Source organism: Scophthalmus maximus, chromosome 21 (genome assembly GCF_022379125.1).
Source record: "Scophthalmus maximus strain ysfricsl-2021 chromosome 21, ASM2237912v1, whole genome shotgun sequence".
Classification (NCBI taxonomy): domain Eukaryota; kingdom Metazoa; phylum Chordata; class Actinopteri; order Pleuronectiformes; family Scophthalmidae; genus Scophthalmus; species Scophthalmus maximus.
The window spans coordinates 15,847,501-15,862,500 of record NC_061535.1 but is presented as its reverse complement, the minus strand read 5'-3'; the positions used below and the strand labels follow the sequence as shown (position 1 = coordinate 15,862,500).

Below are 15,000 nucleotides of genomic sequence, written 5' to 3'. Positions count from 1 at the left end.
GTTTATTACAGGTTGAACCATCAGGAGCAGATCAGGCGGCTCAGATTGTTGTGTGTCTGTGTGTGTTTAGTTTGTCATATAGATGCAAATTCATAAAAGTAGATTAAACAGATTGTGTCTCGTATCTGTTGATGAGCTAACGCTGCCCGGCGGGGCGTGTGTGTGTTTAATGTGCCTTCTGTTACAAAGAAACAAAATTAGCCTTCTAGCTATTTAATGTCAACACTTTCAGATGACAGACACACACACAAACACACAGACACACACATAATCCGTGTGTGAGGTTGAATGGAGGGATTATACGTCTTTGAATCGTGGAGGGAGGGTTTACATCTATCATCTGTGTGTGTCTGTGTGTGTGTGTGTGTGAGAGAGTGTGTAAACTAAAGAACATCATGTTTCCATCTCCAGTTTCGAATCTCTTCATTAAGAAATCTGAGTAAAGGTCAAAGGTCACGTGTGATTCACAAACCGTCATCAGCTGTGTCACCTGACTACACCCCCGAGGTTTATGGGAAATGGAGTTTGTTAAAAAAAAACATAATTTTGAGCAAACAAAACACAGGAAGTGTTACTGACAGGAAGTGTTACAGACGGGAAGTGTTACTGACAGGAAGTGTTACTGACAGGAAGTGTTACAGACAGGAAGTAATACTGACAGGAAGTGTTACAGACAGGAAGTGTTACTCACAGGAAGTGTTACAGACAGGAAGTGTTACAGACAACAAGCAATACTGACAGGAAGTGTTACTGACAGGAAGTGTTACAGAGACACTCTGGTTACACGTGATCGGAAACTAAACGAAAGCGAAGAGCAAAGTGACTGACCACCTGTCTGTCTGCCTGTCTGTCTCTCTTTCAGCCTGTCTGTCTGGTCAGTCTCCAGACTGCAACCTGGTCCAATCCAAAGAGGACGACTTCGACTGGGAGCAGGGAGACACCCGGGACCGTCCCGCCAGCAACCCCTGGATCCCTGCAGGTACCTGTCTGTCTCTCAGCTTGTCTGTCTCTCCGAGGAGTTCCTCAGGGACCCTGCAGGTACCTGTCTGTCTCTCAGCCTGTCTGTCTCTCCGAGGAGTTCCTCAGGGACCCTGCAGGTACCTGTCTGTCTCTCCGAGGAGTTCCTCAGGGACCCTGCAGGTACCTGTCTGTCTCTAAGCCTGTCTGTCTCTCTGAGGAGTTCCTCACGGACCCCTGCAGGTACCTGTCTGTCTCTCTGAGGAGTTCCTCACCTGGGTCCTCTGTGGTGCTGATGTTGCGTCCGTCGCTCCTACACATTATTATATTCATAAAAAGGTGCAGACGAGCTGTTGGGTGTCAGTGAACCTCCCGTCCCTTGAGTTTCCGTGTTGCACCTGAAGGCATCACGAGAGAGAGCGGCTCTGCTGCAGCCTCTTATCGGACCTGAGTTATGGACGGACATCGAGTCCACAGTGAAGCTCAGATAAGACTCGGGTGTGAAAGTGTGTGTCGTTTGTCACATGCTCACAGAGGTTAAGCCGCTGACGAATGAGAATGCAGTGCTCTTAAATCACAGAGCCAATCACGTGAGAGACAGGCTGAGCGAGGACACACAGAGAGGAGGTGGTTACTGTCCTGGTTAATGTGATTTATACAGAGGGGGAGGGGGGGGGGGCAATGAAATGAGAAAAAGAAAGGATCAAACAAAAGAGGAAGGGAAAGAGGGAGCGAGGAGAACAGGAGGGGAGGAAACCAGAGAGGAAAGGAGAGAAGGAAATGAGAGGAGAGGAGGAATCTTGAGGTTTCATTGTGTGTGTGTGTGTGTGTGTGTGTGTGTGTGTGTGTGTCCGTTGGGAGAGAGGCTGTTTGCTCTGTAATTGGCTGCAATTAGTCTCACACACACACACACACACACACACACACATTCTCTCTCCTCCTGGTTCGATCTCCTCCCGGCTGATATGTGGAGCAGTGAGCAGGACGAGGCAGGACATTAAATACAACTAACCCTTCACCACAGAGCGAGCGAGGCTCAGTCAGACAGGGAGAGAGAGACTGATGGTGCTAGTGATAGAGAAGTAATACACACAGTACACACACAGAGTACACAGAGTATTCACACAGTACACCCAGAACAGAAACAGAGTACACAGAGTACACACACAGTACATTACATATGTGTCATTACAGTATCAGATAATGAAAATCATTGTTTCAACAAACAGAGGACAATACCCAGAAATTAAAGTCACAATGGTGTAGTAAACAAACGCCCCTCGCTCAGAAAATGTGTGTGTGTGTGTGTGTGTGTGTGTACGTGTGTTTGTGTATGTGTTTGTGTATTTGTGCTCATCTGGGTCCAGTTCTCCAGTTATTTCCTCTGGTCCCTGAAGGTCTCGTGGTTCTCAGGACGCTGTCAGTCACAGCTGTCGGCCAATGAAACCCCTCCGTCTCAGGCTTTTAATTGATTGGCTCCAATCAGGGATGACCAGAGGGAAAACACACACACGCACACACACACACACACACACACACACACACACACACACACACACACCAAAGGCATGTTTGTGTGTGTGTGTGTGTGTGTGTTTGTGTGTGTGTGTGAGAGAGTCTCTGTGGGGTTCAGGGTATATTAATATTTCTAATAGGTCTGTTATCAGCTCAGTGCCAGCTGCACACAGTAAACACACACACACAGTGAAGCTTGAAGGCAAATATAAACACAACACACACACACAAACACACTCTGTTGTGTGATAATTCCCACAATGCCTTTCTGTGTCAAAGAGACCTGGAGGTCAAAACCACTTTTCAAAAAAATACAAACTGCTGTAAACAACACACACACACACACAGCTGCAGTCGTGCCAACAGGTAAACACCGTGTTAAGGTGAGAGAGGGCGAACGAAACAGAGTGTTTGAAGTTTGAGACTTTTTTGGCAGATAAATAGAAACGTGTGTGTGTGTTATCGTGTGTGTGTCTGGGTTAATTACCGTGTTAAAGGGCTTATCAGCGTGTCGGCATGCAGGAGATTCACACAGCCTTTGAACATGAAATGGCTGTGTGTGTGTGTGTGTGTGTGTGTGTGTGTCCAGTCTGTATAAAACCACTATCAGCCTCCTGCCAGAACCAATTCAACTTCATTCAGGGAGTTTAAAGACTCCGAGGGACTGGGACTCACATGCGGCCAATCAGAGGAGGGGGTACACTGACATACTGGCTCCTTATTGGTCGACAGAAGGTCGATAGAAAAACTGACATTTGGTGAATATCCTGTTGTTCTTGATGGAGGTCAGGTTCAGCAGAGGGAAACTGTTAGCCTAGCTTAGCACAAAGACTAGAAGCAGAGGGGAACTGTTAGCCTAGCTTAGCACAAATACTAGAAGCAGAGGGAAACTGTTAGCCTAGCTTAGCACAAAGACTAGAAGCAGAGGGGAACTGTTAGCTTAGCACAAACACTAGAAGCAGCGGGTAACTGTTAGCCTAGCTTAGCACAAAGACTAGAACAGAGGGAAACTGTTACCCTAGCTTAGCACAAAGACTAGAAGCAGAGGATAACTGTTAGCTTAGCTTAGCACAAACACTAGAAGCAGAGGGTAACTGTTAGCCTAGCTTAGCACAAAGACTAGAACACAGGGAAACTGTTAGCCTAGCTTAGCACAAAGACTAGAAGCAGAGGGTAACTGTTAGCTTAGCTTAGCATAAACACTAGAAGCAGAGGGTAACAGTTAGCCTATCTAAGCACAAACACTAAAGCAGAGGGAAACTGTTAGCTTAGCTTAGCACAAACACTAAATCAGAGGGAAACTGTTAGCCTAGCTTAGCACAAACAATAAAGCAGAGGGAAACTGTTAGCCTAGCTTAGCACAAACACTAGAAGTGAAGTTGTTTTGTTTGGTTGTTTTCATCTTGTTCATGTGACATGTTGATCTCATCTTCATCGTGTTCAAATGTGTTTTCACACATCCAGAAATCAATGTGTGTGTGTGTGTGTGTTATTTGTGTCAATAATACTCTGCAGCTGCTTCTCCTCACGTCTCAGTGTAACTCTGGTAATAGAATTACCCCCCCCCCCCCATCTGTGTGTGAGCTGGGACTGATGTGATTGGTTTAGAGATGGCAGGGGTTGCCTCTGGTTGGCTGACAGGTGAGAGGGGGGCGGGAGGTTAACGAGAAGGAAAAACGCAGAGACACGAACATTGTGTGTGTTTGTGTGTGTGTGTTTTTTTGTGTGTGCTTGTGTGTGTGTGTTGTGTGTGTGTGTGTTTCTGTGTGTGTGTGTTTGTGTGTGTGTGTGTGTGTGTGTGTTTGTGTGTGTGTTTCTGTGTGTGTGTGTGTTTGTGTGTGTGTGTTTTGTGTGTGTGTGTGTGTGTGTGTGGAAGCAGCTTGTTTTTCTGTCTGAGTCACATCTGATCGATGTTTATTGATTGACAGATAATCTCAGATCATATGAACTTCGTTCTGCTTGTGATCAGCAGCTTCACTGATCAATATGTTACACTGTGTGTGTGTGTGTGAGATCAGGAGGTCACACATCCACCAATCTGCTGGGGTCAGAGGTCAGAGGTCAGACGTCTGAACTTGTCTTTAAAAACCTGGAGAGTCAGAATGAAACACAGTTTTTTCTACAACATTCCTCCGTTGCCCTGGAGACACACTCACATATCACGTTCTAACATGTATTTTCACACATACACACTGAAACGTGTCCAAACCTGCCAGGTGGTCCTCAGAGACGTGAAGAAGAAGAAGAAACAAAAATAAACGAAGAGACGATGAAAAGAAAAGAGATGAAAAATGAATTTATGACGTCATCAGTTTCTTCTGTAGCTTCGTGAAGAAGAATCATCATCACATCACACACATGTTCTCTCTCTCTCGCTTGCCCGTTCTCTCCTCTCGTCTTCCTCGTCTTCCTCTTCTTCCTTTTCTTCTTCTTCTTCTTCTTCTTCTTCTTCCTCTGTTTCTCTGTGGTGATTAAAACTCTTGTTTTTCTTATCGATTCTCCTCAAGGACCATTGATCTGCTGACACACACACACACACACATACACACACACACACACACACACACACTTACACACACACACACACACAAAGACACACACACACACACACATACATACACACACACACACACACTTACACACACACACACACACACAAAGACACACACACACACACACACACATGCTGCAGTGACATGAAAACAGATTTCATTATCAATAAATGTATTGATCCCAGTTTCTGACTGATCAATGAGTTGAACATCACAGAGGAAGGAGGGATCAATAAACATAAAGTATTATTGATTATGTTATTGTGTTGTCCGATCTGATGTGTTTGTACCAACACTCGTGGTATAAACACTCAGTCAAGTAAAAGTACTACTCAGTAATACTTGTACCATCATGTACTTCTGTCATGAAGCAGGTCAGATTTGAGGTTCGAAGAGGTCACGTGACGGAGGAGAAGCTACAGTGAAAAGTTACCACGGCGACGACTAGTCAATTTTTATCCTGATCAAAATCAAAATGTGTCACGTTGAAGAGAGAGAGGGCGAGTGAGAGAGAGAGAGAGAGAGATGTGACGGTGATGAGCATTACTCAGGCTGTGACTGACAACCTGCTGTTACCATGGAGACACCCTTCAACACACACTGTGAAAAAAGACCAGTCATTTAAATTTCATCGAAACTTAATGGAAACAGAAACAAAGAGAAGAGCGCGGATGATTGGCAGCTGTAGTCACAACACACACGCACACATGCACACACACACACACACACACACTGACAGAACTGTACTCACTCACTTTTATTGTGAAGTGTAGAACTTGTTTCCTGTTCAGGACTCACCGTGAAGAGATGATGACGTCATCGTCGTTAATTGTGTATGTTTTTATTTTGCCGTGTGTTTGTTGATGACGCTTCACTTCCTGTCTGCAGGTTCCTCCTTCCTGTTTGTGAACACGTCGGGTCGTCATGGCGGCCAACGCGCCCAGTTGCTGCTGCCCCCCCTCAAAGAGAATGACACGCACTGCGTCAGCTTCCTGTTCTACCAGTGGGGGGGCCGCGAGGGGGCCACGCCCGCCACCCTCAACGTCTACGTCAAAGGTAAAAATACTGCAACATGGTGGTCAGGTGTGTGGGGGTGGAGTCAGATGTGTGAGGGTGGAGTCAGGTCTGTGGGGGTGGTGTCAGCCGTGAGGGGTGGGGTCAGGTGTATGAGGGTGGAGTCAGGTGTGAGGGGTGGGGTCAGGTGTTTGAGGGTGGAGTCAGGTGTGAGGGGTGGGGTCAGGTGTTTGAGGGTGGAGTCAGGTGTGTGAGGGTGGAGTCAGGTGTGAGGGTTGAAGTCAGCCGTGAGGGGTGTTGTCAGGTGTGTGGGGGGTGGAGTCAGGTGTGTGGGGGTGGAGTCAGGTGTCGGGGGGTGGAGTCAGGTGTATGAGGTGGAGTCAGGCGTGAGGGGTGGAGTCAGGCTAAGGGGTGGGGTCAGGTGTTTGAGGGTGGAGTCAGGTGTGTGAGGGTGGAGTCAGGCGTGAGGGGTGGGGTCAGGTGTTTGAGGGTGGAGTCAGGTGTGTGAGGGGTGGGTTCAGTTGTTTGAGGGTGGAGTCAGGTGTGTGAGGGTGGAGTCAGGCGTGAGGGGTGGGGTCAGGTGTTTGAGGGTGGAGTCAGGTTTGTGAGGGTGGAGTCAGGTGTGTGAGGGGTGGGGTCAGGTGTTTGAGGGTGGAGTCAGGTGTGTGAGGGTGGAGTCAGGTGTTTGAGGGTTGAAGTCAGCCGTGAGGGGTGTTGTCAGGTTTGTGGGGGTGGAGTCAGGTGTATGAGGGTGGAGTCAGGTGTGTGGGGGTGTAGTCAGGTGTGTGGGGGTGGCGTCAGGTGTGTGGGGGTGGCGTCAGGTATGTGAGGGTGGAGTCAGTGTTTTTACATGTTTCCGTATCTCACAGAAAACAACAGTCCTATGGGAGTTCCTGTCTTCAACTCGTCAGGCCCCGCCTACCACATCTGGAAGGGGGTGGAGCTAGCTGTCTCGACTTTCTGGCCAAACTACTACCAGGTAACACACATACAGTACAAATACTATGAGTACTACAGAGAGAACTACACACAGAGAACACAGAACAGAACAGAACCCGTGTAGTGTCATCAGTGATCAATGACCAGTGGTCAATGAAAAATCAAATAAACATCATCCTGTCGTCAAAGTGGGCGTCGCTAATTATGTGTGTCACCATGGCAACAACAGACCAACCTCTTTAGAGTGAGAGAGATAATGAGAGGGGGGTGAAACAGGAAGAGGACGATGACGCCACAGTGACAGGAAGAAGAGAACAAGAATGGAGTAAACCAGGGTGGGGGGGGACTTCCTGTCTCTGGATGGCAATAGGAAGTGAGTGGCGCCGGTTTCCGTGGCGATAAGACTGGAATGTGAACACAGATCACAGCAGTTGTTCTGGAGCCTTCATCATCATCATCGTGTGTGTGTGTGTGTGTGTGTGTGTGTGTGTGTGTGTGTGTGTCAGGTGGTGTTCGAGGCTGTCAGCACCGGTCACAGAGGAGAACTGGCCATCAAGGACATCACACTGCAGGGACACCAGTGCAGTGAGTACAACACACACACACACACACACACACACACACACACACACACACACACACACACACACGGAAAGGCCCCGCCCCCTTGTTGAACAAGCTCCTAATTGGTTAACGAGGTTTGGCTGCTTACTTGGACAATGTTTAAAGTTGAGCTGGCATCATAGAATCAAGGTCACAGTGTTGTGTGTGTGTGTGTGTGTGTGTATGGAGACAGGGGAGCTCATTAAATATAAATAGATTAGCATGGACTTTGATCCATCCGTCTGTTTATATACCTACCCGCATTTCTGATGTAGCTTTGTTATATGAACATAAAACACACACACATACACACACATACACACACACAAACACACACACACACACACGCACACACACACGCACACACACATACACACACAACATACTGCAGGATCCATTTTCTGATTGGATCATTGAGAATTTCTGCTGCCTTGCTCAAGAGATCAAGGGGAAAACTTTGCTGTTACCATGGAAACATCTGCCATCTGATGATGTCATCTGTCTGTGACCTCTGTGTGACCTCGGTGTGTCCTCAGTGAGCACGCCTCACTTCCTGCACATTAAGGGTGTGGAGGTGAACGCAGGACAGACGGCGACGTTTCACTGCACCGTCAACGGACGACCACAGAGCAACTTACTGCTCCACCTGCAGGTACACGCTAACCAGTACTCACCAGTACTTATGAATAGTCATCAGTACTAATCAACACTCATATGTGTTTGTTGTTTGATATGACTCATGTTTATTGTGTTTCCAGGGGATGGCTGGTCGTCGGGCGGTTGTCAAGGAAACAAAACCGGTGAACTCGCGGCGTTACGTGGCGAGCTTCGATGTGGAGAACACGACCAAAGGGGACTCTGGACGCTATCGCTGCATCGCCCAATCAGAGCGAGGCGTAGGCGTGTCTTCATATGCTGATCTCACAGTCAAACGTGAGTACTGGGGTCTCATCGTTACAGTGTGTTTGTGTGTGTGTTACAGTGTGGTACAGTGTGTGTGTGTGTGTGTGTGTGTTACAGTGGGTGGGTGTTTGTGTGTGTGTGTGTGTGTGTGTGTGTGTGTGTGTGTGTGTGTGTGTGTGTGTATGTGTGAAAGTGTGTGTGTGTGTGTGTGTGTGAGTGTGCGTGTTACAGTGTGTGTGTTAAAGTGTGTTTGTGTGTGTGTGTGTGTGTGTGTGTGTGTTTGTGATACATATTAAACCATGTAAACATAATTACAAAGACAATGATTGAAAGTTAAATAAGTGGTTCCTCACAGACTGAGCTGAGTGATGTCACAGTGATGTCACAGTGAACATGACACACATTGGTCCTGAACCAGACACAGTGTCTGAGCTGCTTCACACACAGACGCTCAGATATCAATCATAACACAGCCGATCAACACACACACACACACACACACACACAGGTCGATAACTCGTCTGAGCTATGAAAACACACACACACAAACACACACACACACACACACACACACACACACATTGAAAGGTGAGGAGGTGTTTGTTGGTCACATGATCCGACACACATTCCACAATCCCAGCAGCTAAAGCCCTGATTGAACTGTCACTCAGACTGTTTCCTCACACACACACACAAACACACACACACACACACACACACACACACACACACACACAGACACACACACACACACACACACACACACACACACACACACACAGACACACACACAGGTAAGTATTAACCTCAACATGGTCAACATGCATCATTACACATGTATCCTACTTAGTGAGTGTGTGTGTGTGTGTGTGTGTGTTGAAGTGGGTCAGGAGGAAGTAGAGCAGCACCACCGGGGATTCTGGGTAATGGAATCCAGGTCTGTCATGATGCGCCGAAGGTCACGAATATTAATTAACTCGTTAACTCCTTCCTCCATCGTTAAGAGAGATCAGTGAAACCCTGAGGAGAAAGACAGTGTGTGTGTGTGTGTGTGTGTGTGTGTCTGTGTGTGATACTGATCCTGGTTCTGTTGGTCCCTCAGAACCTCCGGTACCCATCGCCCCCCCTCAGCTGACAGCAGTTGGTGCCACCTACCTTTGGATCCAGCTCAACGCAAACTCCATCAACGGAGACGGACCGATCATCGAGAGAGAGGTGAGGAAAGAGAAGAGCCTCACAGTCAGGTTCTGTTCACCTGGATCAGGTTCTGTTCATCATGAAGATCCTGATCAGGTTCTGTTCACCTGGATCAGGTTCTGTTCATCATGAAGATCCTCATCAGGTTCTGTTCACTTGGATCAGGTTCTGTTCACCATGATCAGGTTCTGTTCATCATGAAGATCCTGATCAGGTTCTGTTCACCAGGATCAGGTTCTCTTCATCATGAAGATCCTGATCAGGTTCTGTTCACTTGGGTCAGGTTCTGTTCATCTGGATCAGGTTCTCTTCATCATGAAGATCCTGATCAGGTTCTGTTCACTTGGGTCAGGTTCTGTTCATCTGGATCAGGTTCTCTTCATCATGAAGATCCTGATCAGGTTCTGTTCATCTGGATCAGGTTCTGTTCATCATGAAGATCAAGATCAGGTTCTGTTCACTTGGATCAGGTTCTGTTCATCATGATCAGGTTCTCTTCATCATGAAGATCCTGATCAGGTTCTGTTCACTTGGAACAGGTTCTGTTCATCTGGATCAGGTTCTGTTCATCATGAATATCCTGATCAGGTTCTGTTCATCTGGATCAGGTTCTGTTCATCACGAAGATCCTGATAAGGTTCTGTTCATCTGGATCAGGTTCTGTTCACCATGATCAGGTTCTGTTTATCTGGATCAGGTTCTCTTCATCACGAAGATCCTGACCAGGTTCTGTTCATCTGGATCAGGTTCTGTTCACCATGATCAGGTTCTGTTCATCTGGATCAGGTTCTCTTCATCACGAAGATCCTGATCAGGTTCTGTTCACCATGATCAGGTTCTGTTCATCACGAAGATCCTGATCAGGTTCTGTTCATCTGGATCAGGTTCTGTTCATCATGAAGATCCTGATCAGGTTCTGTTCACCATGATCAGGTTCTGTTCATCATGAAGATCCTGATCAGGTTCTGTTCATCTGGATCAGGTTCTGTTCACCATGCTCAGGTTCTCTTCATCATGAAGATCCTGATCAGGTTCTGTTCACCATGATCAGGTTCTCTTCATCATGAAGATCCTGATCAGGTTCTGTTCATCTGGATCCGGTTCTGTTCACCATGATCAGGTTCTCTTCATCATGAAGATCCTGATCAGGTTCTGTTCACCATGATCAGGTTCTGTTCATCATGAAGATCCTGATCAGGTTCTGTTCATCTGGATCAGGTTCTGTTCATCACAAAGATCCTGATCAGGTTCTGTTCATCTGGATCAGGTTCTGTTCACCATGATCAGGTTCTCTTCATCACGAAGACCATGATCAGGTTCTCTTCATCACGAAGATCCTGATCAGGCTCTGTTCATCCGGATCAGGTTCTGTTCACCATGATCAGGTTCTGTTCATCTGGATCAGGTTCTCTTCATCACGAAGATCCTGACCAGGTTCTGTTCATCTGGATCAGGTTCTGTTCACCATGATCAGGTTCTGTTCATCTGGATCAGGTTCTCTTCATCACGAAGATCCTGATCAGGTTCTGTTCACCATGATCAGGTTCTGTTCATCACGAAGATCCTGATCAGGTTCTGTTCATCTGGATCAGGTTCTGTTCATCATGAAGATCCTGATCAGGTTCTGTTCACCATGATCAGGTTCTGTTCATCATGAAGATCCTGATCAGGTTCTGTTCATCTGGATCAGGTTCTGTTCACCATGCTCAGGTTCTCTTCATCATGAAGATCCTGATCAGGTTCTGTTCACCATGATCAGGTTCTCTTCATCATGAAGATCCTGATCAGGTTCTGTTCATCTGGATCCGGTTCTGTTCACCATGATCAGGTTCTCTTCATCATGAAGATCCTGATCAGGTTCTGTTCACCATGATCAGGTTCTGTTCATCATGAAGATCCTGATCAGGTTCTGTTCATCTGGATCAGGTTCTGTTCATCACAAAGATCCTGATCAGGTTCTGTTCATCTGGATCAGGTTCTGTTCACCATGATCAGGTTCTCTTCATCACGAAGACCATGATCAGGTTCTCTTCATCACGAAGATCCTGATCAGGCTCTGTTCATCCGGATCAGGTTCTGTTCACCATGATCAGGTTCTGTTCATCTGGATCAGGTTCTCTTCATCACGAAGATCCTGATCAGGTTCTGTTCATCTGGATCAGGTTCTGTTCATCATGAAGTTCCTGATCAGGTTCTGTTCATCTGGATCAGGTTCTGTTCACCATGATCAGGTTCTCTTCATCATGAAGATCCTCATCAGGTTCTGTTCACTTGGATCAGATTCTGTTCATCATGAAGATCCTGATCAGGTTCTGTTCATCTGGATCAGGTTCTGCTCACCATGATCAGGTTCTCTTCATCATGAAGATCCTCGTCAGGTTCTGTTCACTTGGATCAGGTTCTGTTCATCATGAAGATCATGATCAGGTTCTGTTCACTTGGATCAGGTTTTGTTCATCTGGATCAGGTTCTCTTCATCATGAAGATCCTGATCAGGTTCTGTTCACTTGGGTCAGGTTCTGTTCATCTGGATCAGGTTCTCTTCATCATGAAGATCCTGATGAAGGTTGAGGTTCTCTTCATCATGAAGATCCTGATCAGGTTCAACCTTCATCATGAAGATCATGATGAAGGTTGAGGTTCTCTTCATCATGAAGATCCTGATCAGGTTCTGTTTACTTGGATCAGGTTCTGTTCATCATGAAGATCCTGATCAGGTTCTGTTCATCTGGATCAGGTTCTGTTCATCATGAAGATCAAGATCAGGTTCTGTTCACTTGGATCAGGTTCTGTTCATCATGATCAGGTTCTGTTCATCATGAAGATCCTGATCAGGTTCTGTTCACTTGGATCAGGTTCTGTTCATCTGGATCAGGTTCTATTCATCATGAAGATCCTGATCAGGTTCTGTTCATCTGGATCAGGTTCTGTTCATCATGAAGATCATGATCAGGCTCTGTTCACTTGGATCAGGTTCTGTTCATCTGGATAAGGTTCTGTTCATCATGAAGATCCTGATCAGGTTCTGTTCACGTGGATCAGGTTCTGTTCATCTGGATCAGGTTGTCTTCATCATGAAGATCCTCATCAGGTTCTGTTCACTTGGATCAGGTTCTGTTCATCATGAAGATCATTATCAGGTTCTGTTCACTTGGATCGGTTCTGTTCATCTGGATCAGGTTCTCTTCATCATGAAGATCCTGATCAGGTTCTGTTCATCTGGATCAGGTTCTGTTCATCTGGATCAGGTTCTGTTCATCGTGGACGTCGTTCATGTTTTATTGATGTCAGATATGTTCTAATGGTCTTTGATGAGTTTCTACACTTATGTGATGAGGTTCCTGAGGGAAGGTTCTGGGTTCTGTGAGGTGTCATAGATCTGAAGGGGGCTGTAGTCGAGGGTTAGGGGTTGTTGTGTAAGTTCTTGCAGTTCATTCATCTTCTCGTGGACCTAGTCAGTTCTAAGGTTCTTTAGTGTGAGTGATAATACTCTGGGCTCTGCCAGGTTGTACATGTACATGTGAACTTTAACATTATACAGTGATCTGTTCTATGTTCAATGACGTCATCGTCTCTAATCATCGTACGACTCGTTTGTTTGGAGGTGGAGTACCGGACCATGTCGGGCATGTTGATCGACACCACGCCTGTCGATAAACCCACCCACAAGATCGGACACCTGGACCCAGACACCGAGTACGAGATCAGCGTGCTGCTCACCAGGCCCCTGGATGGAGGCACGGGAAACCCCGGACCACCGCTCCGAGCCAGGACCAAGTGTGCAGGTGAGTCACGTGGTCACAGGCCACAGGTGGTGGAGGAAGGTGACCATGAACGTTTCGTAATGTCCCTTTACTGTGAGGATGAGGAGCTAGCGGCTAGGTGCTAAACTCATTAGGAGATTGATGCTAGAGTCATTAGTGCAGCGTGCTGTGCTAGGCTACGTTAGCGCTGAGCACATCAGGTGTGTGTGTGTGTGTAAGAGTGTGTGTGTGTGTGTGTGTGTGAGTGTGTGTGTGTGTGTGTGTGTGTGTGTGTGTGTGTGTTTGTGTGTGTAAGAGTGTGTGTGTGTGTGTGTGTGTGAGTGTGTGTGTGTGTGTGTGTGTTTGTGTGTGTAAGAGTGTGTGTGTTTGTGTGTGTATGTGTGAGAGTGTGAGTGTGTATGTCTGTGTTTGTGTGTGAGTGTGTGTGTGCGTGTGTTTGTGTGTGTGTGCGTGTGTGTGTGTGTGTGTGCGTGTGTGTGTGTGTGTAAGTGTATGTGTGTGTAAGTGTGAGTGTATGTGTGTGTGAGTCTGAGAGTGTGTACGTCAGGAGGTTCTGTCGTCACATCAGGCGTTGGTTCCTGGTGAAGTTCTAGGTTGTATGATGATGTTGTAGGATCTGAGCAGTGGAGGCTCGACTGTTCTGTGGTGAGGTTCTTCATGTGCTTGTAGGTTCTTCACAGTTCTGTGATGAGGGTGACGGATCCGACAGGATGTTGTTCTTTTGTACATCAGGAACCTAATCAGTCTGTGATAACCTCCCCCCCTCTGGGACTGTCAGCAGATTTAAGCAAACCCTCCTCTGAGACCCGCAGCCGGAAACACGAGGAAACAAAAGACGAGTGTGTGTGTGTGTGTTTGTGTATGTGCTTGTGTGTGTGTGTGTGTGTGTGTGTGTGTGTGTGTGTGTGTGTATGTGTATGTGTTTGTGTATGTGCTTGTGTGTGTATGTGTGTGTGTGTGTATGTGCTTGTGTGTGTGTGATCTACGCTCTGATGATACTCATCTTGTCTTCAACTCACTTTTATTTATTCATTTTACTGCCAATAAATTATGAACCAGCCCATATTTGTCAGTCTGTGTGTGTGTGTGTTTAATAATAAATCAGTGTGTCCATCATACAAGCTTTAGGACTTAGAGCTCAGTGAGGCGACGCTGCGTGGCGCCAGAACAACATGAAGTCACTTCCTTGTTGAAGACTCATGTGGCGAGCGACTCAGGCACAACGTCGGACGCTCAGACTCTGATGACGAGTCTCTGATCCGAGTCAGAGTTCTGGTGTCGGTCGGGTTCTGAGGCCGATGTTCCTCACGTAAGAACCCACATGGACAGCGGGGGCAGTGTAGACACTGAGACTCACCACTGTCACTCATGATGTCACATATCGTCTACGATGATGTCACAGTGTCGCCATGTTGTTTACTTTCACGATGTAAAAGCAGAAGTTGTGCACAGTCTGAGCTCGGTGCTGCCGTCTGGTGGACAACTGCAGGAACAGTAGTGAACAGTTACACTCACGACTACGTGAATACACAACTGTTTGTCTCCGACTTTAGGGT

The 15,000-nt window shown here is 46.8% G+C and overlaps 1 protein-coding gene across 12 annotated transcripts in view; it reads left to right on the top strand.

Annotated features, from left to right (window-relative positions):
* Positions 1–15,000, top strand: part of LOC118290961 (receptor-type tyrosine-protein phosphatase mu) — a 73,890-nt gene that overhangs the window by 18,791 nt on the left and 40,099 nt on the right. For all 12 annotated transcript variants that reach the window (XM_047329760.1, XM_035618770.2, XM_035618763.2 and 9 more), the window contains exons 2-9: positions 863–979; positions 5,913–6,080; positions 6,908–7,017; positions 7,484–7,562; positions 8,117–8,232; positions 8,339–8,513; positions 9,586–9,698; positions 13,285–13,465. In XM_047329760.1, the coding sequence (XP_047185716.1) occupies positions 863–979; positions 5,913–6,080; positions 6,908–7,017; positions 7,484–7,562; positions 8,117–8,232; positions 8,339–8,513; positions 9,586–9,698; positions 13,285–13,465 (1,059 nt within the window). The remainder of the gene's footprint in view (positions 1–862; positions 980–5,912; positions 6,081–6,907; positions 7,018–7,483; positions 7,563–8,116; positions 8,233–8,338; positions 8,514–9,585; positions 9,699–13,284; positions 13,466–15,000) is intronic.